The sequence below is a fragment of the Coenobita brevimanus genome, chromosome 54 (genome assembly GCF_032717465.1).
Source record: "Coenobita brevimanus isolate Jiangsu-jjx chromosome 54, ASM3271746v2, whole genome shotgun sequence".
In the NCBI taxonomy this organism is placed as follows: Eukaryota; Metazoa; Arthropoda; class Malacostraca; order Decapoda; family Coenobitidae; genus Coenobita; species Coenobita brevimanus.
The window spans coordinates 6208452-6235034 of NC_137007.1; the positions used below are offsets into that span (position 1 = coordinate 6208452).

A 26583-nucleotide genomic window follows, 5' to 3' on the forward strand; every position below is an offset into this window, starting at 1 on the left:
CTTCCCCTGTGGAGAGTTTATATGTAGATACAGATCAGCTTCCTCTGGACTTACGCAGGCATGAGTTAGGGCTTCGCTACATTGCGCAAATTAAGAGCAATCGTTACACCAATCCTTGTGTTGATGTTGCAGTGTGACCCGTCTAAGTTCTATGGTCCTAGAGCCTCTATACCATTCCAGATTCGCATGCTTCCTGTGGGTGACGCATCACTGAGGGAGCAAAAAATTGAACCAGTAAAATACAGCAGTCTCCCTCCTTGGCTCATTCCAGAACCTAATGTGTGTCCCAAAACCATATGTAGAAAAATCTTTTCGGATGAAGAAACTAAATCGAAGTTTTTGCGTCATGACCTTCTCCACAGAGACTCAGTAAAGTTGTATACTGATGGCTCAAAGTCACCCCTTGGTGTAGGCTGTGCTGTTGTCCATGAAGGGGGTGTACATCTTGGACGGCTTTCAAATAATGCGTCTGTTCTCACTGCTGAACTAACTGCTATTGAGAAGGCTCTTGAAGAGGCTTACTTAATGCCGGGAAAGACGTTTACAATATATTCAGACTCCTATGGAAGCTTGACCGCCATTAAGCAGTTTAACACATTCCACCCTATAATAAGGAAGATTCAGTCTTGGCTTTGGCACCTGGCTACAGAGTATAAATTTGTTTCGTTCTGCTGGATACCGTCACATGTTAATCTCTATTGGAACGAATTTGCTGACAAAAAGGCAAAATCGGCATGTTCTCTTCCTTCTGTTGGGTATAATAAGGTTCCCTATTCTGATTTGAAGACCGTTATCCGTAACTTTGTTTGGTCTGAGTGGCAGGTGAGATGGGCTTCCCCCTTCCTGGCCAATAACACGAAGTATATAGAGATTCGGCCATTGGTTTATGCCTGGTCATCCTCTTCTCAGGCTTGTTGGGGTTTTGAGACGAGGTTGACTAGGCTGCGAATTGGCCATACGCGTTTGACTCACGGGTTCCTTTTGGACCGAGGGGTCCCACCCCAATGTGACATCTGTCAAGTCACAATAACTTGCAGGCATTTCTTATTGGACTGTCCGACCTATGCCCGCTCTCGGGCGAAATTTTTAACAAATAGGGGATCCCTATCAGTTGTTTTACGTAATAGGGCAAATGTTTCTAGCCTTATGGCATTTTTAAAGGAGACAGGGCTATACTGCAAGCTGTGATTGGTGTTGTCATAGTTATGTTTTAGGGCTTGCTGACTACATCTGTTTTCATTTTACCTACGATTTTAGTTGTATGATTATTGTGTAGTAGTTTTCTCAATTTTTATACTCATTCTTTTAAACTATCGTCTTTCATATGTCACTCATCAAAGCGCTGAATGACCTATCAGGTCCCAGTGCTTGGCCTTTGGCCTAAACTTCATATTCCATTCCATTCCTCTCCACCCCATCCCTCCTTCTCATCCTTGGCCTCCCCCTTTCTTTCTCCTTCTCCACCTCACTCACATACAGTCTTCTCGTTAGTCTCTCGTTCTCCATCCATGGCCGAACCACCTCTGTGTATTGCTCTTAATGCTTTCTATCACATCTACATCCACACCACAATGTTCCATCACTTCCTCATTTATCAGTCTGTCTCTCTATATAACTTCACATACTCCTCTCAAATACAGTAACTTATTTCCATTGCTGTCACTCTTGACTTGTGTTCTTCCAAGAAGGTCCAAACTTCACTTCCATACATTGGAGTTGATATCACAATACTGCCATGGAGCGACTTTTATACTTCCATGCTCTCTTCCTTATTTCTTATCACTGCTTTCAAAGAACCAGCAGCCTTTCTTGCTTGTACCCTTTCAAGCACTTCATCCTCCAAACTTCCATCCTTACTCATCATACTACCCAAGTATTTAAATGGACTCACATTTTCCATTTCCTTATCATCCAGCCTCACTGTATATTCAGTGACTTCAATTGACTCGAAGACCATAACTTTATTCTTCCTTACATTCACCTTTAGATTCCATTACGTACACACTCTCCCAAACTTATACACCAAGCCTTGCAGTTCCCCTTCGTCATCACCTAACAATACAGTTTCATCTGCAAACAACAGCACAGGAAGATTGCCCTCTCTGTTTAGGGCTGCTTCAACATCCACTAATCTACCTTGTATCCCTTTAATGACCCCATCCATGTACAGATTGAACAACCTTGGAGGCATGGTTGTTCAATCAGTATATGGATAGAAAAATTCACTCAGTTCACTATCCACACACATTGCAGCCATAGTATCCTTATACATACTCTTCATGGCATTCTGCAGCTTACCATTTACTTCATATATTCATAATATTTTCCATATTCCTTGTTTATCCACTCTGTCATATGCTTTCTTTAAATCCTTGAAGGCCCATACAACTTCTTTTCCTTCTCTTGAAACTTCTCCACCAAAGACCTAAGGATGAATATCTGATCTACACAACCTCTTCCCTTCCTCAAACCTCCCCTTTCTTCTCTATCTAATTCCTCTGTTATTTCCCTAAGTCTGTCAATGAGTATCCTACCATATACTTTACCTGTTGCATGCAGAAGACGAATGTCCCTATGATTACTATGATTACCACACACTTCTTTCTCCCTTTTTCCTTTGTACAGGGGAATAATTATACCAGACTTTCAATCCTCCTGGATTCTACCTTCCTCCCAGGCCAGTCTGCACATCTTCCATATCCATTCTACTACTGTCTCTCCCCCATGCTTCATCATTTCACCACACTCTCCATCAATTCCTGGGGCTTTCTCCATTTTGACTTTCCTCATTGCTTCCACTACTTCCATCTGACTGATCTCTTCCTCCCATCTCACTTCCCTCCTTCTCCCAGCCATTCCCCAACCACTTATACTCGCATTACTTTCATTCTCTATGTTTCTTAAAGTGTTCTGTCCATCTGCTCACTTTTTCTCCAATCAACACAAGCAATCTGCCATTTTTATCTTTCACCCCATACTAACTTATCACTCTGTCTAACTCTACCTCTTTCCAGAACATTTTTGTACATTCCCTCCACTTTACACTTAGTCCTTCCAAATTCTTGATGCACACATCAGTTTTTGACACCCTTTATTGGAATACTATGGACCTGGCCCTGTTTAACTATGGTTGGAGGAAGATTAAGCATGGCACAGAGCTCTTAGATATTATTGTCCATTTAAGTGTAATGCATCCTGAGTTTAAGTTGTCAGTCATGGCTGCTTTCTTTAACCATCACTCCTAGAGGCCATGCATCGTGCTTTCTCCCATTTGCTCATATCAGTTGCAATGATATCCATCAGCATCTGAATTTCTTGCTTCCATTGTGATCTTTCTGAAGTGGTGAGTAAATCTTGAGTGCTGAAGGATCATCTGTTATTTAGGTTTGGATTGCTAAAGTGATTCTGATGTATGTTGTTGTTGATCATCCCCAGTCAATCTTGCCAAGCAGACCCATCAACAGGGCTAGCCCATGCAGTGAACCGATGTTTCCTTGCAGGGAAAAGTGTGGAGGTTTGGTTCCTGGGTGGATCCTGCATTTGTGTTTCTCCACCCAGTTAATGAGCACCATAGTAGGCTCCACATCTTCCCATGATTTTGTTATAGTGTTGCCACCCAGCTTTGTATAGTGAATGATTTCCTGGGTTACAGGAAACCATTAGACTTGTCGCTTAGTGTAGAGCTACTTGAGGTGGAAAGAAAAAGAATAAAAAGTGACAGGAAGGAAAGTAGGAAGACAGGAAGAGAGGAGAGCAGACAGAAACAGAAAGGGAAAGGTGAAGGAAGAAGTAGGCAGCACTACATCGAGTGCATGATGGTCACCATCACCAAACAGGGAACGTGATGAGGCCGTAGGCAAGCATAATATTGTCCGATATGATGCATAATATGATACCTTCGTCATAATTATGCTATAGCACAGGTGCATGATTAATGTGAATGATATTACTTAGATTTGGAGCTCTCAATTAAAAGAAAAGAAAAATGGGTGATGTTTGGGGAAAAAAAAATATGGGTGATGTTTGTAAAAAAAAAAATAAATGAAGGAGAAGAAGGGGAGGCCACATACCCTAAGACAGGGAAGCTGGCCCAGGGTTGTCAGTATGTCTTGACTGTACAGTATTTCATAATTATATTCATACCATCACTGATTTACTAATGTAAATGACAAAAATTATGTTTTGGGCTCTGATGCTGTACTTGGATAAGGGTAGGTAAAGTCATTTAGAAATAACCCTGGCTGGTTTCCTGATGTATCTTTAACACGTAATAACTGCTCTTGTCTGCAGTATTTCGGTTTATGATCAGTTTTTCTAGTCTCAACCCAGTCACATGACAAGCTTTTCCTGGATTTGAGAAAGTTGTCAAAATCATGGAGATTGAGATCCCTGTGGCTTTCAGTGTAGTGAGGGCTGGTTTGCAAGGATATGTGTGCTTTATCAAGTCTTATAGTAAGTGAAACAGTGCTTCTTAAGTCTCTCTTTCTCTCTCTCTCTCTCTCTCTCTCTCTCTCTCTCCAGCTTCTGTTTGCATAGTAAATTTTGGGGATATTTAGTTATGTGAAGTTAGGGCTTACTGTACAAAATAAGAAGGATGCACTAGGATGCAGATATATTTGTGCCAAGAGCATTGAACCAGACAAGTGAAGCCTGCCATGATTCTTTCTTTTGAATGCACAATCAGTCATGAGTATCAGCAAGTAAGCCACATATACCCAGTATTTATGTACAGTGGTAATTACAATTAATGCTTGGTATATTGTATAGTGCATTGAGAGCTGCCAGTAGGTGACCATGGCCAGCGCATTTGGAGCCTTTATACTGATGTGAACAATACGATAGTGTACACATTTCCTTTTCCAAGCCAGTATCTTTTACTCTTGGATTATCCAAAACACTATATCATATAAGTTCATAGGCTCCCCCCCCCCCCCCCTTTTTTTTTTTTTTTACCACGTCACCGTTGATTTTAGACAGTGACAACGTGCAGTTTCCACAGCGGGTTACAAGTGTTATTTTATTTGTGGCTCTGCTGTTGTGCATAAAGTATATATTTGGTAAGATAATCATCTGCAAAGAGAACTTAGGGCATAAGCATCATCTTTGAGGCTTGTTACCCTGACACTTTTGTCTGCCTGTGAGTTTTGCTGAATCTAAAATGAAATCAGACAAGGTATGGTAGAAATGCTTGGTGATATAGCAGTGTCCCTCTATAGTGCTCTTTCCATTTCTTTAGCCTCTCTCTTCCTCATCAGCTTGGTCCAGCACATCTTCCACTTGCTGCTCAGTATGTGCTACTTCTGTGATATCCACAAAATCCTCTCTGTGACTTTCAGCAAACCTATTTGTGGGTATTTTCTGAGCCCCTGTCAGTACGTTGGCAGGAATGATTCCTGCATTTTGTTTCCCTCTCCTTGGGCAGGCCTGATAAGGTAACTTAAAACCCATGTCAAAATTTACAGCACATTTAGAGTTTGCATCACTCAATACACAGAGCTAAACCAGAAGACCATAATCCCTTCACTCTGATGATGGACTGGGTATTTTTGGAATACCTTGAGATGGTTTAGATGTATACGCAAAATGAACATAGATAATGTGCCAAAGCAAATTTGTGAAAAGGAGTCAGGAAAAATTTGTGAAAGTGAGATTTAGAGTAATGTTGGGAGAAGCATATCTTATGTGTATGGAAAAGTTTGGGACAGTATAAGGAGGAAAAGTAGTGTTTGAGAGTGTTAGAAAGGTGTGTGAGGATAAGGTGGCCTAAGAGGCATTTCTTTCATGGTCATCCCCTATTTGGTTCCCAAGAGGGTGAAAAGTGTTAAATATAATAATGTAGGATGGAGAGAGTGCAGTGAGAAGTTTATAGGAAATATATTGGAAAACATGGATGAGTGGATTTGTACCACTGGAGTAGAAAAACAGATTTTTGCATAGGTAACTCTCACTGTAGGCAAATTTTAGAGGCATAATAGAACATTGTACAGTACATTATATAGGGTCTTTCTCCCTTGATGTTCAGTACTTCAGGAAAGTTGTGATCCTTGCACATGTTGTAGGTTTCAAATGATTAATTAATAAAAGTATGTGTGTTTGCTACAAAGGAGCTGGCAGATATCTCCATACACTCAATTTTGGGGTATGCTTTCCACTTATTTAACCATATATGTATTGGCATAGGAATGTGGTTACCCAACCACCCACTGTGTATAGTGCTAGAAGCAGGGTACTGCTTATAACAGTAAATTTGGAGAGATTGGAAATTATTCTTGTCATGCAGGAGACAAAAAATCATAGTTTAGATCTGTCAACCAAAAGCAAAGATGAGAAATAGGATATCAGTGCTGATATATAAAATATATCAAGTACTGTACTATATGTAACATGGTAATATCCTATATGATAAGTAAATAAACACCTATCTTCACAGGGGACATCAACTCTGCCCAGAGGATAGTGTATAACTACCATCAGGTGTGGAAACAATTTGGCTTTACCCCAGAGTTCTACAACATCCCTCAGGTGAGAAGCTTTGCTCTACATTTAGGAGGAGCCAATTTATAGCAACATAATTATCGTATGATGATTGTCAGCTTCTGCTTTTGTTTTCATGTACCTGTTTCTGAATCATTCCATTGTCTTAAATAGTGGAATATTGTGTTAAAAAATGGGGATTTATCTTTGATAACACCATAGAGTAAGGCACCAAGTTTCGTGTCTAATAGGGACTGTGGAAAGTGCTGCCAAAGTTGATTCCACCAAAGTTGGGACATTGACCTTATGGGAATTAAGCTAATAGGGACCAGGCCCCGAAGAAAACTCACCACCTTAGTGTATTTCGTACTTTAAATATGTCCGAAAGTTACCTGAAATGTTGCTACTAACACATTAAATCATAAAGTAGGCCGCAGCGTCCACATCAGCTGACTGAGCATCCCTGTGGTAAAACACATGCTAGTCTTTGGCCCTGCCTTTGAACCTCTGTAACCAACTCTGCAAAGCAGTGAACTCTGGGGCTGATGCAGTGTTACGTTTCTTTGCAAATGTATCATAAAATGGGCAGGCCTGGTCTTGAATTTTGGGCCCTGGCAAACAAACACCTTTCTGGGTCCTCGTATTCAATCACTGTAACAAACAGTGTTCAACCACTAGCATAATTGAGCTGTACTTGGTCACTGTTTTCACTTATCTACCTCCGGTGCCTGGTTCAAAATGCTTCTTCACAAGAGCTAGACTGGCTTTAAGTTCACACTGCTGTTTTCTCATACTATGCATAGTTGACTCTGGTACTGTACATTATGTATTTTGCATATCTCAATGTTATGAGCACTTTTCTCCATTTCCGTCACAATTTTTTTTTATTTGTCATCATACTTGCGTTTTTTCACTCTCTCGTGGAAGTCATGCTTGGCCTTCCCATTACTGCCTGCTGTTCCAGGTTCATGCCTTGTTACACCATTTCCACTGTCACCTGATCCACCTCCAGCTCCACTTGAAGCACAGGATGACATATAGTAATCCCTGTACTTTCTGGATGCCCACTTTCCAAACACCCTACTTACTGGACATAATGGGCCTGGCCTTTGGAACCCAAAAATGGCCAAAAAAAGAAAAAAATCCCCCCAAAATCCGAATTTTTCCCCACCCGTAATTTGAAATTGCCGCGCGGCACCGAACAGCTGTTACACCACAGACCCTTCACCCCTTCCCTCCTCCCCTTTCCCCTGTCAGGGTTGCCATTTGGTATTTTTCATTACCAAATGTAGGCCAGTTTGGTAATGAAAAATTCGTTTGGTAATGAACCAGAATAATGCATTACCAAACGGATTTTTCACATGTATGAGGATACACAGGATGGAGATGGTGGATTGTTTGCTCTCTCTGATTAATCTGCTAGCCAACGTAGCATGAAAATAATCAACATGCTGTTAATTATAAGGAGAGTGATTACATTTATTTACAATTGTATATATAAATAGTGAACAATAATTGCTAGCTTTATGAATTAGGTAATGAAAAGTTAAATTTGGCAATGAAAATTGAGGAGTTTGGTAGTGTGGCTGTTGCGATCTGGCAACTCTGTTTCATGGTCACCATCAAGGCATCAACAGTTACTGCCTAACTTCGATCGTGAGCAGATGCTTATCACAGTGGAAGCCACACGTGCTCGTTTTTTGTGAATAAACTGCAATACCTTGCCACTAGACCACACGGAAATTTGTAGTGTTGTGCAGTGTTAAGGAATTAGAATTTAGAATGCAAAGGATTAACTGTGGAGTGCAAACTGGCAGTTGAAACTGGGGTGGTGCAATTAACAATGTGCAGTGTTAAACAATTATAACTCACAGTGCAAAGAATTACTGAAAGTGCAGCACAACACTAGATTACTGTACATGCATCAAGAGCATTTTCACCACCGCCAAAGCCTTAGAGAAGGCAGCCACAGATGTGCTGTAAGTACCCTGGCTGTGGTACAGTCAATTCTGATTCCTCATTCTTTGGTTCCTTTTCATTTATTTCATGCTTTATGTCCATTATTGGTGTGAATAGGATTATAAATAGGTTTAAATAGGTGCTATGCATGTCCCGTAGGGAGTTATTTAGGTGGCTTTCAAAGTTAGGCTGAGTTAGGGTCCTTATGTACCAGTCCAGGAGCCAGGGGCCCACTTTCCAGACGGGACCACTTTCCGGACATGCCTTTGGCTCTATTACATCGGATAGTGGAGAGATTACTGTATTTCCATCAGTTACTAATCAAGGACGCGAGAGTGCAACACTCAACTTGCGGACACACTGAACACATGCGGGAAGCAGGCCAAAACTGAGTGTTGGTGCTGGTGTTGCCGTGGCGAGAATCCTAAACTTATGCTGCTGGAGTGCACAAAAGTGCATTTTTAGTTGAAAATGTGCAATCACGGGAATATTTGATGGCTGCTGCCAAAGTGTGATGTCACCACTCTGGATGCTGCGAAACCTTGTGCCTTACTGTATGTAATGTACCTTATACTGTACTGTATATATGGTTGAAATACAGCAGAATGTCAATTTAACATGAGATAGGTTCCTCGAGAGGCTGCCTAAAATCAGTTATGCACAAAATTTAAGTGTTTTTTTAATGGGAATAAAATAGTTTGATACCTGAGAGAAATACAAAATAGTAAAAATGCTTTTATTAACTAATAATTTAAAAAAGTATACATCAGAATGATAAATTAGCTCAAGTCATTCCCTGCATTGAAATTGGGAGGCAGATGGTGTCCTTACTGTATGGTATGTATGAATACACTGCCTGCTACCTCACATCACTCACGTCCTCCTTCTGCTCTAAATTGGCGCCCAACACTTGAAGTGCCTTTGCCACATTGCAGAGCATACAGCACCTTGATTTTCTGCTCTGGTGATTGCATTGATTTCTTCATATTTGGAGTAACTAATGAAGTAGTGGCTGGCCTCTTGGACATAATGACAAGGGTTGATGCACTTGGTGGTGGTGGTGGTGGTGGTGGAGAGAGTGTCACACAGCACAGTATGTCCGCTTGCCAGAGAAACAACATGTGATCTGAAAATGCATTGTGCAGAGTTGCTGTGAATCCACATTGGTTCTGATGTCATTATTTCACACATTCTTGTATAGTGACCAGGATGACAGAGGATGTGATGTTGATACAACTAGCATAAAATTTGGTATACTGTGAATTCTGAAACCAAGGATATTAAGAATGATATCAAGCCTATTATGAAAATGAAAGGACATTAAATGATTAAGATACAGTAGTCCCTCATTTATCTGGATGCTCAGTAGCCAGATGTTTTCATTATCAGGATGCTGGACCTTGGCTTCATTAAACCTTTATCCGAATTTACTTACTATTTTCTGTACATAAAAGTCCCCGAGAACTTTGACCGGCCAGCCGTTGGGCTCAAGCCGTGAGCGGGAAGTAGTCTGTAACCCACAACCAGAGCTAAAATGTCTGTCTGCCCCTGTACTGAATGGTCAAAGTCGCGTGCTCGTCTTATCACTCCCAACAAACCTCCGGCATCTGAGTATTACAACCGTAACCCGCAAGCAATGTCAAAACGTCCGTATGCCCTCCCCACCGAATGTCTAATATCGCGCTGCCATGGGTGCTAAGTCTCTCCCAACTGCCACCTTCATCAAACACAGACCACAAGCCACAAGTACATGTTCAGTGACAGCGGCCGTCAGCTTCTCTACCGAATGTCAAAAGTCCGTGTCATGGTGAGTTGTGTTTCTGCATGGCCACTTGGCGTCTAACAGACTACAAGCCATGAGTAAATGTATGGCAGAATTGCCCGTCTGCCTGTTGACAGAAAGGGGAGAATCCTGCCCACGGCCTCACTTCTCCCCCCCCCCCTCCTGTCCCTCCTCCATACCCTCCTGGCTCCCCCCTCACTTCTTCAGTCCTTACTCTCCCATGTGGTGATAACAGTGACTCATGAGTTTTCATTCTTTTTTGTGATTCATGCAACTACTATTGGTCATATCAAAATTCTGAAGTAACCACGAGAAAGCTCATGAAATTCTTCATCTAGACATATGCTTATCACTTGGAAGGTGCTGGCAAAATTTTGCACTATGATGGTGGGAATTTATATGAAGGTAAGTTTTACTCCTGAACTCTGTTCTTGCTAAATTTTTGTACTTTTACTTGTCAATTTTATGTGTTTTTGTTAGCTTATCTTAAACAGTGAACTCTCACATTTGGCGAGTAATAGGTGCAATAAAAAACTCGCCAAACTGGAATTCTTCAAATCTGAACTGAATAACTAATGGGAAAAAAATAAATTGGTTCTGGGAATGCTTAACTGGTCTGATTTTCCACCTATATTATAACATTACTGAGTGTAAATCATTTGATAAACACACATAACATGATTCAGTTTAATTTATTTTAGCAAAGAAACAATACAAAACAGTTAAACTCACATAAGAAAATAAAATAATGGGCTTGATGTACACGTGGTGCTTGGTGCGTGGATACCTTTGTTGACGTGACTGTTTATATACAGGGCATTGAGGATTTGTCCACACCTTTTTCAATATTGGAAAATAGATAATTGATGAAAATGAAATTTTATTACATTTTACAGGAGAGTTGGTAGAATAATAAACTTAACCCGCGGCGTCCCGTCGACGTGAATTAACGTCCACACGTTTTGTCACTGCCAATCCCGTCGACATACATAAATGCGAATCAATTGCAAGGTCCCTAATTCACACAATTTTCAATTTTCGTGAGTGATTTTTGGTATGTATACACATGACACCTTCCTCTACAAGATGCCAGGCAGGGACAATGCCTTACCCAGCATGACCTCCTCCCCCCCCCCTGCACGCCATTGTCTCAGCAATTCACCTGTTATCAGTGACCTGGCCAGTAAAGCCATGTCATGCCACGGTACGAAATTCAGGGCCAGAGTGATTCCCCAATCAATGACAATGTGGAGGACAAACTTTACATAGCATTAGAGGAAGAAACAGTCAGAAATGATGATCAGGTAATGTGGCAAAAAAAGGTCAGGTATGGTGATGAGTTAGTGAGTGAAACAATGCTTATAATGCCTATATTGCTGTTTGAAAACCAATATACTCTCGTACTACATATAAATTCGTACCAAGTAAATAAATAAATACCGTTTATGAGTGGTGTGAAATAGTTACCCTCCCATAGAACTCGTTTTCTTTGGTGCCAGCCTGTTAGAAAACCCAGTCAGGTAAGGAGGTACTGTTACCTGGATCGAGTATTTTAAACCTCAGGTGAGCGATTTCTCTATGAATTTTCGATGTTTCTCACCAAAAGCGGAGGTTTGAGCAAAAAAAAAAATTTTTCCAAAAATGGTCTGGATTGGGGGGAGTCAGTGGTGGAAAAGTGGTCGGGATGGGGTGGGTTAAATTTTAGTAAATATTTTCCTTATGTATTAAGGTTGTTTTTGTTTTTAAACCATATATTTTCATATTGTAAATTTTGCTGTGTGAGGTGTTTCATACTTGGGTAATCTGTCACAAGATTTCACTTAACCTTAGCTGGGAATATGACTTAAGTCCTTTGTGACATATTCTTAAGCTCTTTTCTCAGCTAAGTGAAGACAAGCTAAGTATTAAATTTAAAAACATTTTGAGAATCATTGTAAATACAGGCCCTGAAGCCTCACTCCCTGTAGCTTCTGTTGTCCCTTCCTCTTGTGGATCTTCATCTGAGCCAAATTCTTCAAAATCAAAGTCATCTGGAATGCTTGCAATGTTTATGTTATCATCAACTGGGCCAGGATCATGGGAGAGGGAAGCTTCAGCTGGTGCAGTATCTTCACTCTGTTGTCGGCCCAGGTAACGAGTGTTGAGCGCTTGTTGTTCATTTATTTTTTTATTGTATTCCTTCGAGAAGAAAGATGATATTTCATTCATATTCTGTACCAGCTGAACCAAGGAGGATAGTAATATGGAGGGTGAACTTCTTTCAAAAGCAATGCATATTTGCATCCCGCCATGTACGGTCCCATTCTCTTGACTCCCACAGCCAGAATAGAAAACGGAGTAATGGTAATGTTCGTCTGGGATAATTGTACTAAAGCTACATCTGTGGCTAGTACGGTAATCATAATGTACACACAAATAATCCTCACAACTGTACTTGTAGGCCAGCATGTGTATCCATGATGTATGTACGGGAAAGTTTATTATAATATACGACGCCATATGATGAAAGAGTCTGCTTCACTGGAGATGACACACGTGACGGTGGCACCATTTAGCACTGCCCGTCCTAACTAAATGGTGGCCAGTTAGGACTTTACGGTTGCACACTGTGTGGATGGGAGTTCGCCCTCCATATTACTATCTCCTTGAGCTGAACACAATCACTCTCACTGGCTACAACAGTCTCTATTTCTTCTTGGAGACTGGAACAGTCACTCAATGTGTGAGGGTTTTGTGATTGTCAGTTGCTTGGGAGTCTGTGTGGGTTTATCTTCTTCTTTGTTGTCGAGAAGACAAGACTTGAATTTCACGATACAAACTAAATTTTGTTGAAATTATTTCATATTAATAAAAAAAACTGCTGAAATTAATTGGCATAAAATTATAGAATACAGTTACAGTATATTTTTATTATAAACAACTCCCCAAATGTGAGATTTCTGTCGCCAGATTAGAGTGTTGTGTACAATCCCATCTCATTGCCAAAAGTGAATTTGCCAAATAAAAACTAGCCAAATGTGAGAGTTCACTGTAGTATAAACACCAGCAAAGATGATGGTATACCATTTGTACCAATATAACCAATTTACGATAGCATATTTAGCAGTGGCATTTTTTTTTTGAGCCCCTGGAGCAATCATAGACAACAGATTTTCAAACCTTCATCAGTTGTTTTTTTGTGGATTTTTGTTGTTTATGCATTGTTTTCATAATGTTTAGCATTAATATCGATAATCTGATGTGTGTTTTGATGTCTCAGTGTGGCAGAATGACCAAAAAACTAACAAAATTAGGAGGGGTACTGTATATACAGTAGTGTTTAGGTCAGGTGTTTTTTGGTTTTCAGTGTTATTTTTGTGGTTAGTGGTAGGTGGTGGTGACCATCATCCACTCACTTGATGTAGTGCTGCCTCCTTCTTCTTTAGCCTTTATCATAATTTTTCTGTGCCTGCCATCCTCTCTTCCAATTTTTCCCATCTTTCCTGTCACCTCTTATTGCTTTTCTTTCCTTTACAGGTGGCTTTACATTGAGTGACAAGCCAAATGGTTTCCTGTAAGCCAAGAAACCATTTACAACGCTGGGTGATAACCATATAATTGAACCAAACGTTCTCCTTACGTGTCAACAAGTGGGTTGGTGGAGGCTTAGTGCCCCTCCCCGTAAAACAAATAACTCAAAGTCAAATGGCCACCCCTCTCTGGATTATGGCGTCTGGCAATAGTTAGATAGATAGATTTTCGTGGTTTTATTGGTGTTTTGCAATACTTTCGATATTCTTGTGTGTGTTTTGATGTCTAAGTATGGCAGATTGACCTGAAAACAGTGCCAAAATTAGGAGGGGTACTGTACATACGGTCGTGTATATATATATATATATATATATTTGATTTTCAGTGTTTTCATGGTTTTCTTGGTGTTTTGCACTACTTTGGATATTCCTATGTGTGTTTTGATTTCTGAATATGGCAGATTGACCTGAAAACAGTGCCAAAATTAGGAGGGGTACAGTACTGTACATACAGTCATGTATGGGTTGGGTGTTTTTTGGTTGTTGGTGTTTTTTGTTTTTTTTAATGGTTTTCTTAGTGTTTAGCATTACTTTGGATATTCCTATGTGTGTTTTGATGTCTAAATATGGCAGATTGACCTGAAAACACTGCCAATATTAGGAGGGGTACTGTACCTACTGTCCCTCTCGATTCTTATAGTAGAGTTTTGTAGATTATATATATATATATATATATATATATATATATATATATATATATATATATATATATATATTAGACTTGTGGATGAGCAGTTGTTATACTTGAGTAGTTCTGTAAGTAGATAATCTTCGTTCCCATTTGTCGTGCAATGACAGGAGAGGTAAAGAATAGTATGGGACTATTTTTTTTGTCTTGGAAATATTAACAATGTCTCACACACACGAGTGAAGTATAAGTAGAGTCCCTCGAGCTACCTCCTTATCTCGCTCTCTCTCTCTCTCTTCCTCCCTCTCGTTCATGTTGCTAAGCCCTTCTCCCTACTACCTGCTGGTTCTACGGCCTGTCTCCTTCTGAGCTCTGCTTCCTAAATTCTGGTGTAGCAGGGGTCGTGTCACGTGTGTTACACTGTGGTTGGAAAGTTCTAGAAACCTGTGTGTGAGTATGTGTGTACAGTATGTGTGGTCACTAGGCTTTGTTCGTATGCTATCTCGCTGACACACTACCTATATCATCTCCTGACTTGCTACTTCCTGTGTATTGTCAACATTTCCTCAGTTAACTTGCAAGGTCATTTCCCTTTCCCAGGCATGCCTGGAGCTCTGTCTGTCTATCTATTTATCTAACTATCTATTATGATTTGTAATTATAATATGGAGTCCTGACATTGCTCGGCCACGCCGCTGAAGGTCCTCCAACAGCAATCATCATTGACATATGCTAATCTGTTAGTACATAATATTGATTATAATATTGTACACATACAATATTCATAGTAAATTGCAATGATCTAGTAATATTACATTTTAAACAAGTTGTATACATATTTGAATAAATGCAATGGTTGTTGTATGACATTTTGTAAGATGTGTATGTATAACAGACATACGCATATAACTGTGCAATGGTAATACTGCTAGGTTATTACATTACATATTGAGTTATCCCTTTAGTAATGTCTAATATTTCACCTAACTTGCATGATGATACTGGTAATACAGAATTGTGGTATAATTGTATGACTTATAATATTGTAGTAACATTGTGGTAATACATAATTGTAACATTGTGAATTGTTACATAATTGTAACATTGTGAATTGTTACATAATTGTATTGTAGTTGTTACATTGTAGTAATACATAATTGTAACATTTTATGAATTGTTACATAATATTGTGGTAATGCATAATTGTGTTGGCCTTATAATTGTAGTTACATTTTGTTAATGCAACTGTTACATAATTGTGTTGGCCTTATAATTGTAGTTAAAGTTACATAAAAGTTACATCTTGTTAATGCAACTGTTACATAATTGTTACATATTGTTTGTAGTTATGGACAGTGGGTGTTAGTGCCAAAGTGGTGACATGTAGAGGTGTATGGTATGTAGGAGGACTGCTGGGCCATGATAGCAGGCTGTGAAGCCTATGCCCAGAGTCGGACACATTAAAAAAAAAAAAAAAAAAAAAAGTTACATATTTGCAGCAAGTGTAACATAATGCAATCGTTTGTCGTTACATAATTGTTACATATCGTTTGTCGTTACATAATTGTAGCAAGTGTAATATAATGCAATCGTTTGTTGTTACATAATTGTTACATATTGTTTGTGGTTACATAATTGTAATAATTGCAGTCTTGACACAACAGTGGTGTATAGGTAGGGTGTTTTTTGGTTTTCATTTTTTTTTTCTTTTTTCATGGTTTTCTTGGTGTTGAAAAATATTTTGGATAATACTATGTATGTTTTGATGTCAAAGTATGACACAGTGACCCGAAAACACTGCTAAAACAAGGAGGGGTACTGTACACACACTCAAAAAAGTAACGTTACCCCTACTGCATGATACAAACTGACACCATGAATGAAACATTTGATAACTGCCTTCCTCCAACCCTACCAAGACAGCTGGATTGTTCAGTACGAAACTCATTGGACCTCCCTGTAATGGTACTTTTTTGAGTGTGCGTACGTACGGCAGTGTTTAGGTATGGTGTTCTTTGGTTTTCAGTGGTTTTTCTGCATGGTTTTCTTGGTGTATAGCATTGCTTTGGATATTCCTTTGTGTGTTTTGATGTCTAAATAATGCCCTGAATGACTGGAACACACTGCCAAATTAAGCATAGGTATTGTACAAATAAATTAGGTATAGTTTGGAGGTGGGTATAGGTAGGGTCTGGGATTGGTTGGGGAATAGTGTTCATTATCTTGATGTTGCCACTACCCGGCCATGCCTTTGGCTTTATTATGTCCGGATAAACGAGGGATTACTGTAGTCAGTAATTCATCAAATACTGCACTGATAAATAACCAACCGAGAGACAAGTAAGTTTTTCCCCATGCAAGTTTTCAAGTAGATCAACTGTACCTGATTCACAACATTGTTTTGGTAGTTCTTGACTATTACAAAGCAAATGTGGACTGCTAATGGTTGGTATGTGCCCTGTAAATAATTGTTGAGTAATTTTTTTCAGTAAGAAGGAATGATATCACCAGGTGGGTGCAGGTGGACCGTGTCCCATGATATTATCTTATCTTCCTTGTTTTAAATGACAGTATTTTAGACAAACGCTACATATTCATTGGTTTAACTGTGAAGGGACAGTACATGTCAATGCTCCCAACCATGATAAAATTCCCTGTATTCCTAAAAAATAACATGAATGAGTACAGTAGTGTGGAAAAAATTCAACTCTGGGGTGCCTGTCCATATCCATGTCCTTTGCACATTTGTTTATTGACATTAACGGACAGAATTCCATGAAACGGCAACACTGGCTTTGTTGTGGATGATGCAGAATGGGCCAGGGTGCAGGAGGAATGCCCGGAGAAGCACCTGGCATGAGACATTAGGCGCCAAACTTGTTTTCATTGATGCACCAAATATAACACGCCTAACATCGGAAAGATTTGCTTTAAATTGAAAATGTGTATGTAATTGTATATGTTGTTTTAAAGCTATAATTTAAAACTGAATTGCTTTAAATTGACATTCTACTGTATAATATGTAAGTGGTCCTTTTATTACACCATGCATTCTTTCAGCAAACAACTCAAAAACAACATAAAATGCCACCAGTTTTACAGTAATGTGTAGTGGATAATAATAACATCCACTCCATTCCTCATCTGTTCCCTTCATCCAGACGTCTTCACATCACATCATGTTATTGCTCATTACTAAAATCCCATTTTGACTTACAGCTGGTGAATTTGGAGGCAACCTGAGAAGATCTGCAGCCATCGTACAGTGCCACCCAGGCAGTTTAAACAGTGATGAGAAGTAACTCCCAGATCCAGAGACCTGAGGAGAGGGTGCATTATTTGTCTTCGTTTAAAATGTCTCACAAGGCATAGTAACCGTCCTCCAGTGTTGTTGATGTCTTGTTCTCTCGTGGAAAGTGTCTGTGCTGCAGTGTTCTTCCCGTGTTTCCTCTGAGCGTACCAGTAGCTGAAATCTCCACTTTTATGTCATGTGTTGGTCAGTGCTACTACTACTTCTGTATTTGGCTTCACTCAGTGCAATGTGGTGAGGAAGAGGAAGCAGAAGTACCTCAGATGAGGTCAGAATTTGCAGGTGCCCCAAAATTTGTGTACTGAACAAAATGAATGAATGAACGAATAAATGAATAAATAAATATATAAATAAATGAATAAATACCTAGTAGAATTTTTTTTTTTTTTTTTTTCATTCTGTGAACCATCTTCAGAGTCACCCTGAGGAAGTGTATCCAAGATGGATGGAAGGTGAGCCAGAGTAAGGACCCAAACTTTGCACCCCCCCCCCATATGGAGGTGAAGGCTTTGCATCATACATGCAAACTGACTGCAATGTAGGACTGTTGTTGAAGTACTGTGAGATGCATGGGTCATCATTTCATCTGCATTAGTGCAGGACATACTGGTGACATTGGCCACGTGCTAGATATCAACCACAAGGGCAGAGATGCATGCGTCACATGTACAGGCAATGAGTATCAAACCAAATAAAGGAACTTTTTCACTTGTGGCACCAAGGTTATTGCTTTTAAAAAATCCCATACCTGACTAGGAGGACAGGAGATGCTGTGTGCATAAACAGTCTTTAATTAAACATCGAGGTGCCTATCGGTATAAATTGTGCTAGTTATGTGATATGGGCACTTGTAGGGAGCATTAGATGCAAGTGTGGTGACATCAAAGACAGTTGAACATTAATACTCTACTGTAGTATCATATTGCACCCTTTCCTCAGTCGTGGATCTGGGATGATTCCTCCCTGTCATGCTATTAATGTATTCATGATGTAAGTGGCTTGCTGCCACTTCTTATGGTGCCCCTAAAAGGAAACCAGAGTTGCTCTGTGGAGAGTGAAAACTAATCCTTCTGAGCAAGAACCATTATAATTCACTTATTAGAGAATCCTCATATACCTTGCTATAATGTAAGACTTAGTCTATAGTTACAATACCATGGACCTCAGCAACTAACTGTAGGTACATTTCTTCTGACAGAGTGAGGCTCCAACAGGGCGTGAGGGGTACCCACTGAGGCCAGAGCTGGTGGAGTCCCTCATGTACCTCTACCAGGCCACCCAGGACCCTTCTCTGCTGGCCATGGGTGCTGACATCCTGGCCACTATTAAGCACTCAGCCAGGACACAGTGTGGCTATGCTACTGTAAGATGTTTTACAATAGTTCATAATTTCATTTTAATACTCTGCTGTGTTCTGTTTTTCAAAATTTGACTGAAGAATGGATATGGATGAGATAAGAATTGGTAAAATTTACACATTTTGAACAAGGTGTATATATCTGTATTGAGATACGAAGAGAGTGAGTGCATGACCTAGGGTGAAAAATGCTGGGTTATGAGATGAAGAAAGAAAGGAGTTGTGCTTAACTCCATTTTCATAATGATTGTCTTTCAGTTGAATAAAATTGTCTGGCAACAGTAGGAATAAAATGAGGACATTATTGCATGAAATAGCTGAGTGCCAAGGAAATGTGGTTGGAAAGAATAGGGTGCATGGGGGGAGATGGAAAAATAGAAGTAATTGGTGGAATGAGGCGGTCATATGTGGCTAACAAGGAAATCACATTGTTTGCAGACTTTACAAGGAGGGAGTGTATGATAGTGGGAAGAGTACCATTCTAGAGGAAGTGGCAAGACATCAGCTTACTGAGCTAAGAAGGGAAGCAGGTCAGAGATTGAGTGAAAAAATATTTAGAAATTTTTAAGAGTAGGAAACTTGTGAAAGTAAATATTGTAGTGTGAGAAGTGAGAACCATTGGATACAGGTGTTAGTGGAATGAATGGAGGGGAAGTGGTACCAGCTTCTGATAGGGTGATAAAGGAGTGTGCCTTTTTGTGCCAAGCTGTGGTCATAAGAAAAAAAACACCTAAACAGAGTAGCATTTTCACCTCAAAATAGCAATTTGAGTGTTAGCCTTCCCCCAGTTTTTTTTTTCCACAGTATCTCACATTATTCCTTCAGAACATCTGGAGGCTGTGCAATAGTATGACAGTTCTGTTTCATATTTCCTTGAATATTATCTTAGAGGATAGGTTTGAAATTTGAAGTTTCAAGAGTTTAATTCAGCACCCATTCATATTACTGGTAGTACAGTACTTTGCTCCTTTGAGCATACCTGTACTTCATGCTTTTGGTTTTCAAACCGTTTTCCTTCTGTTTAAATGAGGTGCTCCAAGACACAACTCACTGAACATCAGTATGGCAAACAGTGAGTTTTATATATCATCTCGTTCCCCTAGTATTCCTCTGTCATCTGAAAACTGAATGTATTTACTGTATATATATTTCTAAATTTTGCCCTGATAAAATTGCTTTGCTTGTATCTAAATAATTGTACCTATCTTTTAACCCTATCAGGTTTCTGGGCCGGGCAGATTATGTCTGTGCTAGAGTTAGCCACTCACACTGACCCACATCTTCGCAACCCAGTATTTTATATTGATTGCTCTGTGTAAATACACTTTTTATGATAGAATGTTGGTTTTGGTGTCATTTTAAAGCTGAATAGTTGTACTTTATCATAGTATGTTCAAAAAAGGAGAACAAAGAAAATAAAATGTCAAATGACGAGTTGAAGTTAGGCGAAAAGCAAAAATTTTATACCTTGTTGTAGAAAAATATTCAGCAAAAAATAACGAGTAAAGATATGTAAATTTGGTTTAAACCATGCAAAAATACAATAAATTACCTTTACAATGATATATAGATTATGGTAATTTTTGCATTTCATTGTGCAGTAAAACGAAGGGAAAGAGATGCACAATTTTCTTTTAGTCTCGGTCGCATACTCACTTCGATATGTTTTTCTTTGATCGTTCAGTGCAAATACACTTTTTATGATAGGATGCTGGTTTTGGTGTTATTTTGAAGCTGAATAGTTGTACTTAATCCTAGTATGTTCATAAAAGGAAAACAAAGAAAATAAAAAGTCAAAGTGACAAGTTGAAGTTAGGAAAAAACAAAAATTTTATACCTTGCTGTAGAAAAATATTCACCAAGAATAAAGTTATAAAGAAACAAAGCCATGAGTCAGACCAGCTGTGCAGTACCGCCACACATAGAGCAATCATTCCGTGATGTCATGCTCGAGCCTCTTTGTTATGATGCGTAAACACGATTTATGGTGAATATTTTACAAAAGTTTCTTAAAATGACGGTTAAAAGCATCATCGGAATCTCTGAGGTTGGATTTGAAATGACGATCAAAATAGTCATCGAAATCACAAAGGGTTAATTGCTATTTGCTTCATAACAGATCCTTTATTTCTTTCCATTATGTCTGATGTTTGATAAGTTATGTCCTGGAGCACCTCGTGTGTTAATAAACATAATACAGTACAGTAAACTCTCAGTTATCCATTGTAATTCAACCACGCCCTATGCTGAGTAACATGAAACGCTGGATATGCAGTATCCAGTGCAACATTCTGCTTTAGCTAGATATTGTGATTCTGTTCATCTCAGCCCTCTATCTTAAAAACTTTACTGTGAGTAAAAGATGAAAACTAAGCATATAAACACAGTACTTGTACAGTAATGATACAGTACCTGTATAGTAATACTGTACTGTACATAGTGTACTATTGTCTGTACTCACCAAGTGTTGGCATTGATGGAGGTTAAAGTTGCACACTGTGCAGTACAGTACTGTACTGTACAGTACACATTATCCCTTGTGGTTGAGTGGCAAAAATCTCCTCCAAAAATTATGCCAGCTCCACCACCTCAGGCTTGATCTCTGTCAAGGGTGCTGGAGTAGGTAGTGGAGATGGAGTAGCAGAGGGAGTCAGGTGGAGTATATAGAATAATTTTACAATAACAATAGAGCACTAGGACATGATCATTGCCGGGCCATTAGCTTTGCAATACAATACAGTACACTACCTCGAACATAGGACGCCACTGAGTAAGTAACAGCACCAGGGTTTTGTGATCTCGTGGTCAGAAGAACAGAGTGCTCGGGGATGTCTTCGCTGGACAACATCCATGGGGGAGAATGGGAGTGTGGAAGTATTCTCAGCACACTGAGTGAGGCGTGCCCATGGTGGATTCTGATTGGCTGGTGCATAATGAGTGTTTTTGTTGGCTTCTGAGTTTTAGGATTTCCCCTGGTGCTGGTTGGCAACTGCTTACGAGCTGGTTGAGATGACTCAATGCCAGATGTTTCATTGGCCGCTAGACTGTGATTGGCTGGCGCATAGCAGGCATTTTCGTTGGTTCCTGAGTTTCGGGATTTCCCCTGGCCAGATGGCTACTGCTTACAAGTTGGCTGAGATGCCTCAGCACCAGATATTGCATTGGACCGCTGGTTACATCCTGTTTTAGCACCACATGTTGCATAATGTAGCAGGTATTGCTTTAACCCCTAAAACGCTGCTGTGTACGGGCGATCCCCCCGCTGTGGCGGGGTTGTAGCGGGGTCTGAGTACCTGTGGGAAAATATTTGCCAAAAATCATAGATTAACCCTAGATCATTAAAATTTTTATGGCATATAGTACTTACATTCAGCTTTCTCCTGAGCCACATGTTGAGCCTTTGTTGACTACCAAAGGACTTGTGAAGACTTGCAAAGTTGGGTAACAAAGTCTTCACTCTCACACCTCCAGAAACCCGGTTTTCTTTCTACCACAGCCTCAATCTGTCACAGTACACTTTATACAACAACGTACAGGTTGTTTGGAATCCGTATTTGTAAATAAGCACTGAAAATAAGGCTAAAATGAACGGAACGCACGGGCGACATGCAGCGCGGTGGCGATCTTCCCGTCACTATTGTCACATTTGCCTTTTCTCGGCAAAAAACACGTATACTACATTTTTTTTCATCATAGGACTTCGCAAACGTTTGCCTGTCACTATTACGACCATAAAAATCACTGTCACTGCCAGTATTGTGGATTGGGACTGAGGAAGACCACCGCGGCGCGAGTTTATTCAGCCTTACGGCAGGCACTTTATTCTCGCTCCTGTCGGGCACTCGCACTTCATTTCTATCGCTCACTTTCACTGTATCTGTTCTTTTTTTTTGCCTTATTCATCAGTGTCACTGTCCAGTGTTATAAAAATAATATTTTCTACACAACAAACTGTCACTGTCAGAACATAGAATAGGAAAATATGCTTTCATCTTCTTACACTGGAGTGACTGTCACTCGCAATACTTATATTATTACTATGTACAATTATTTACACCAAAAAACACTGTCACTGTCAGTGCTTTTACAAGTACATACAGTAATTTACACTCATCAGGCTGTCACTGTCAGCACGTAAAAGAAAACTAAACAATATTATCACTGTCACTCTCAGTATTATTTCAAAGAATCTTACCCTTATTTTCAAAATCTACTTAGGCTGTGGTAGTCAAAGAAACACGGGTAAGCACAGAGGGGAACTTTGCACTCTTTGCACTGCAATGAGGTGCGCCTAAAGGTTCTGTCCTGCCTGGTAGTGTGGCTGCACACATGACACCTCCTCAGTGCTTTCCCCCACTTTGCAGTGGCTGGCAGTGGCTCCAGGCGGTGTCGCTGAAGGTAGGCCATACACTGTAGGCGGTCTGGAGGTGTGTGAGGGTGGCGTTTGGGACCTGTAGAAAGAACCTGGCCGTAACGCTGAAGCAGCTGGTAGACACAAGTCTTGGAAAATCGTCTGAGAGAGTAGTTGGCTGGCTTCCGGTTCTTGATTTTATACAGGATGAAGGCGTTCAACATGCACATATCAATCAAGTGCAAGAACACCTTCCTGTACCAATGACGATTTTTCCTCAGGCAGTCAATCTCTCCAATCATCATATCAGACTTGTCCACCAGCCGCATATTGACGTTATAGTCAGTGACAGCATCAGGCTTCATCACAGGCTCGCCAGTCCTTCTGTCGACCTTCCCTGTTGCCAGCATTTCCCCCTTGTGTACTATGGTGAGCATGTTCACGACTCTCTTATCATGCCACCTGATCGCAAGCATCTTGTCAGATTTCTTCAGGTGCACGTCTCCCCGCTTTGACTTTTCAGCCTCGGGGAAGGCAGGGTAATGTGCCCTTTTGCTTCTGACAGTGCCACAGGAGCCGACGCCGTGTTCAGAAAGGTACTTGGCGAGTTTAGGAGCGGTATAGTAATTGTCCGTATACAGGACATGATTCTCGCCAAAGTACTTTTCCAAAAGCACTTTCACCACAGAACCAGAGAATCCAAGGGGGTCAGTCTTATCCAAATCGACATTGCTGGCGGTGTAAATGACGAAGTCAAGGATGAACCCCGTCTTGCAGTCGCACAGCACGAAAAACTTGATTCCAAAGCGGTGGCATTTGCTTGGAATGTACTGGACGAACCGAAGACGGCCCCTAAACAATACCAAGGACTCGTCAATCATGACTTTCTTGAAAGGGCGCAGGAACCTCGTAAACTTATCCTTGATCATGTTCAGGATTCCCCTCACTTTCCATAATGGGTCAGTTTGGGAAGGTTCATCATTGTTCGCGAAGTGAAGGTAAGTCATCAGCTGCCTAAAACGATCGCGGCTCATGTATTTATTGAAAATGGGTGTTGGGCACAGCTCGTCGGAAGTCCAGTATTCTTCTAACTTGTGTTTCCAGTTGTGCGGCATTAGCAACATCAATCCAATAAATACAAAAAGTTCGCGGATCGTAAGAGGCACCCATGCTGCCATCCGCGATGTGGATGGCGTGGCCGCCTCATCTTCTCCTTCGCGAACTGGAGCATATTGCCCCTCGTACCTGTTTGTCTCGGTACAGATGTGCTCCATAACCTCGTCGTCAAGGAAGGCCAACAGGTAGTCAAGGCATTCACCATCCTCGTCCACAGGGAAGTCAGCCTGAAGTCCACACCCACTGTCGTCAAAGGGCAGATCCTCCGGCACAAAATCTGATCCCTCTGACCACATGAAGGCATCCAGCGTTCCCTGCCTAGGCTGGGAGGTGCTTGGGGCGGCGGGGGGTGAGGCAGGTCGTGTGGGAGTGGGTGAGGCAGGCGGTGCAACAGTATGTGAGGCAGAGGCTATCCCAGGTCGTGTTGGTGTTGTGGTGGTGGTGGTGGTGGTGGGGACATTATCACTGGGCTCAAGGTCACTCGCGGTGGCGTGACTGCCAAGTTGCCTAGTGCGAGTTCCCTCCCTACGAGCTAGCCTTATACTACGGGACAAAGTTTTTGCTCTACCAACACGAACACTAGGCCTATGAAAACCTCTCGAACGTAATGTTGCACGTTTACTTCCCTTTCGAGGTGGTGAAGGAGACTCCGAGGACTCAGGAGACAGGGCAGCAGAGGAGGAGGACGAGAGAACAGGGCTGGGAGTACGTGGCGGGCTTGCGGTGGCGTGATGTGGCGTAGGGGACAATGGCGGTGAGCTGGGGTCACCGCTTCTTTTCCGTTTTTCCCCCTTCCCATACTCGAGGCCCCTTCTCACAGGAGCCTTCCCTGCTGAGGTGCTGGGCACTGACACACTCTCCTCCGGCACAGAAACAATCACTTCTGGCCCGGACTCTGCACTGGATTGTGTGTCAGACTCAGCTAGGCTTGACCACACACCGACGTCACTGCCATAGTCCATTGAGGCTTTCAAAAGTTCTGAGGCTATTGCAGAGTCACTTAGGCCCTTAGTAGTTCCTGGTAAGGTTTTGAAGGGGGTTGAGGTCACAAAACCCTTTTTCGGAGGGCTAGAAGGCACAGACTCGGAAGAGCTCGAGTTCGACATGGTGTCACCGTGGCAGATTTGCGTGGACTGACGCTATTCTGGGGCAAACCGCGCGAAAAAATGACAGTGTGACAACTGGGGAAACAATCGTTTCCCAATAGCAAAAAGTGCTTGCGAGATGACGGCGCAGATTGACACGTATCAGCCGTCCGCGCGTTGCCATATCGCACAACGAGGGAGGGCCGCGCATCGGTGCGTCGGTGGGTAAAAAAAATGATACTTGGCAACAACCGAGGTCAGTAGTACAAAGGTCAAGTGTGCTAAATGTAGCTCACGGGTGGCGGGACTGATAGACAATACCAGCTGGAGCCTGCTTGCCCGCGGTTATTCAAAATTAACTCAAATCGCAAACGCGACGATCTGCTGTTCTGCCCTTTGGGCCGACCGTCGCAAATGCGACGATCCGCGTTTTAGGAGTTAACAGAGCCAAGGTAGTTGCACTGGATATTGCGCTGGGCTGGATATTGCAATGACGGATAATTGAGAGTTTACGGTATGTATTAAATTTATTTTTGAAATAAAAAATAATCGGTAAACACACACACATGCACTCAGACATGCATGCATGTACACACACACACACACACACACACACACACACACACACACACACACACACACACAGGTATGACCTATATACTTTCCCATACCTTCAGAACATTATTCTGGTTGTGGCTTTTACTATCAGATTACTGGTATGATATTCAGAAAGCATGAATGTGAGTATCACATTGTCAGCCATTGCAGTGGTGCTGGATGGTTCTTTTCCATTTTAGTAGGTAAGGTCTGTTCATATCACTGCTAATAATGAACAGTTGGCAATCGCTATTTTCTGTGTTGAAATGAACACCATGATTCACGGAGATTTTATTGGGGAAGATTAGGAGAACTGGTTAGTGAAAAACTTTTCTTCTTAAACTGCCTAGTGAC

The 26583-nt window shown here is 41.0% G+C and overlaps 1 protein-coding gene across 1 annotated transcript in view; it reads left to right on the forward strand.

Moving 5' to 3' along the window:
• Edem1 (ER degradation-enhancing alpha-mannosidase-like protein 2) overlaps positions 1-26583 on the forward strand; it is a 99238-nt gene that overhangs the window by 60058 nt on the left and 12597 nt on the right. Inside the window, exons 8-9 of the mRNA XM_080273386.1 lie at positions 6431-6522; positions 18922-19086. Of these exons, the coding sequence (XP_080129512.1) occupies positions 6431-6522; positions 18922-19086 (257 nt within the window). The remainder of the gene's footprint in view (positions 1-6430; positions 6523-18921; positions 19087-26583) is intronic.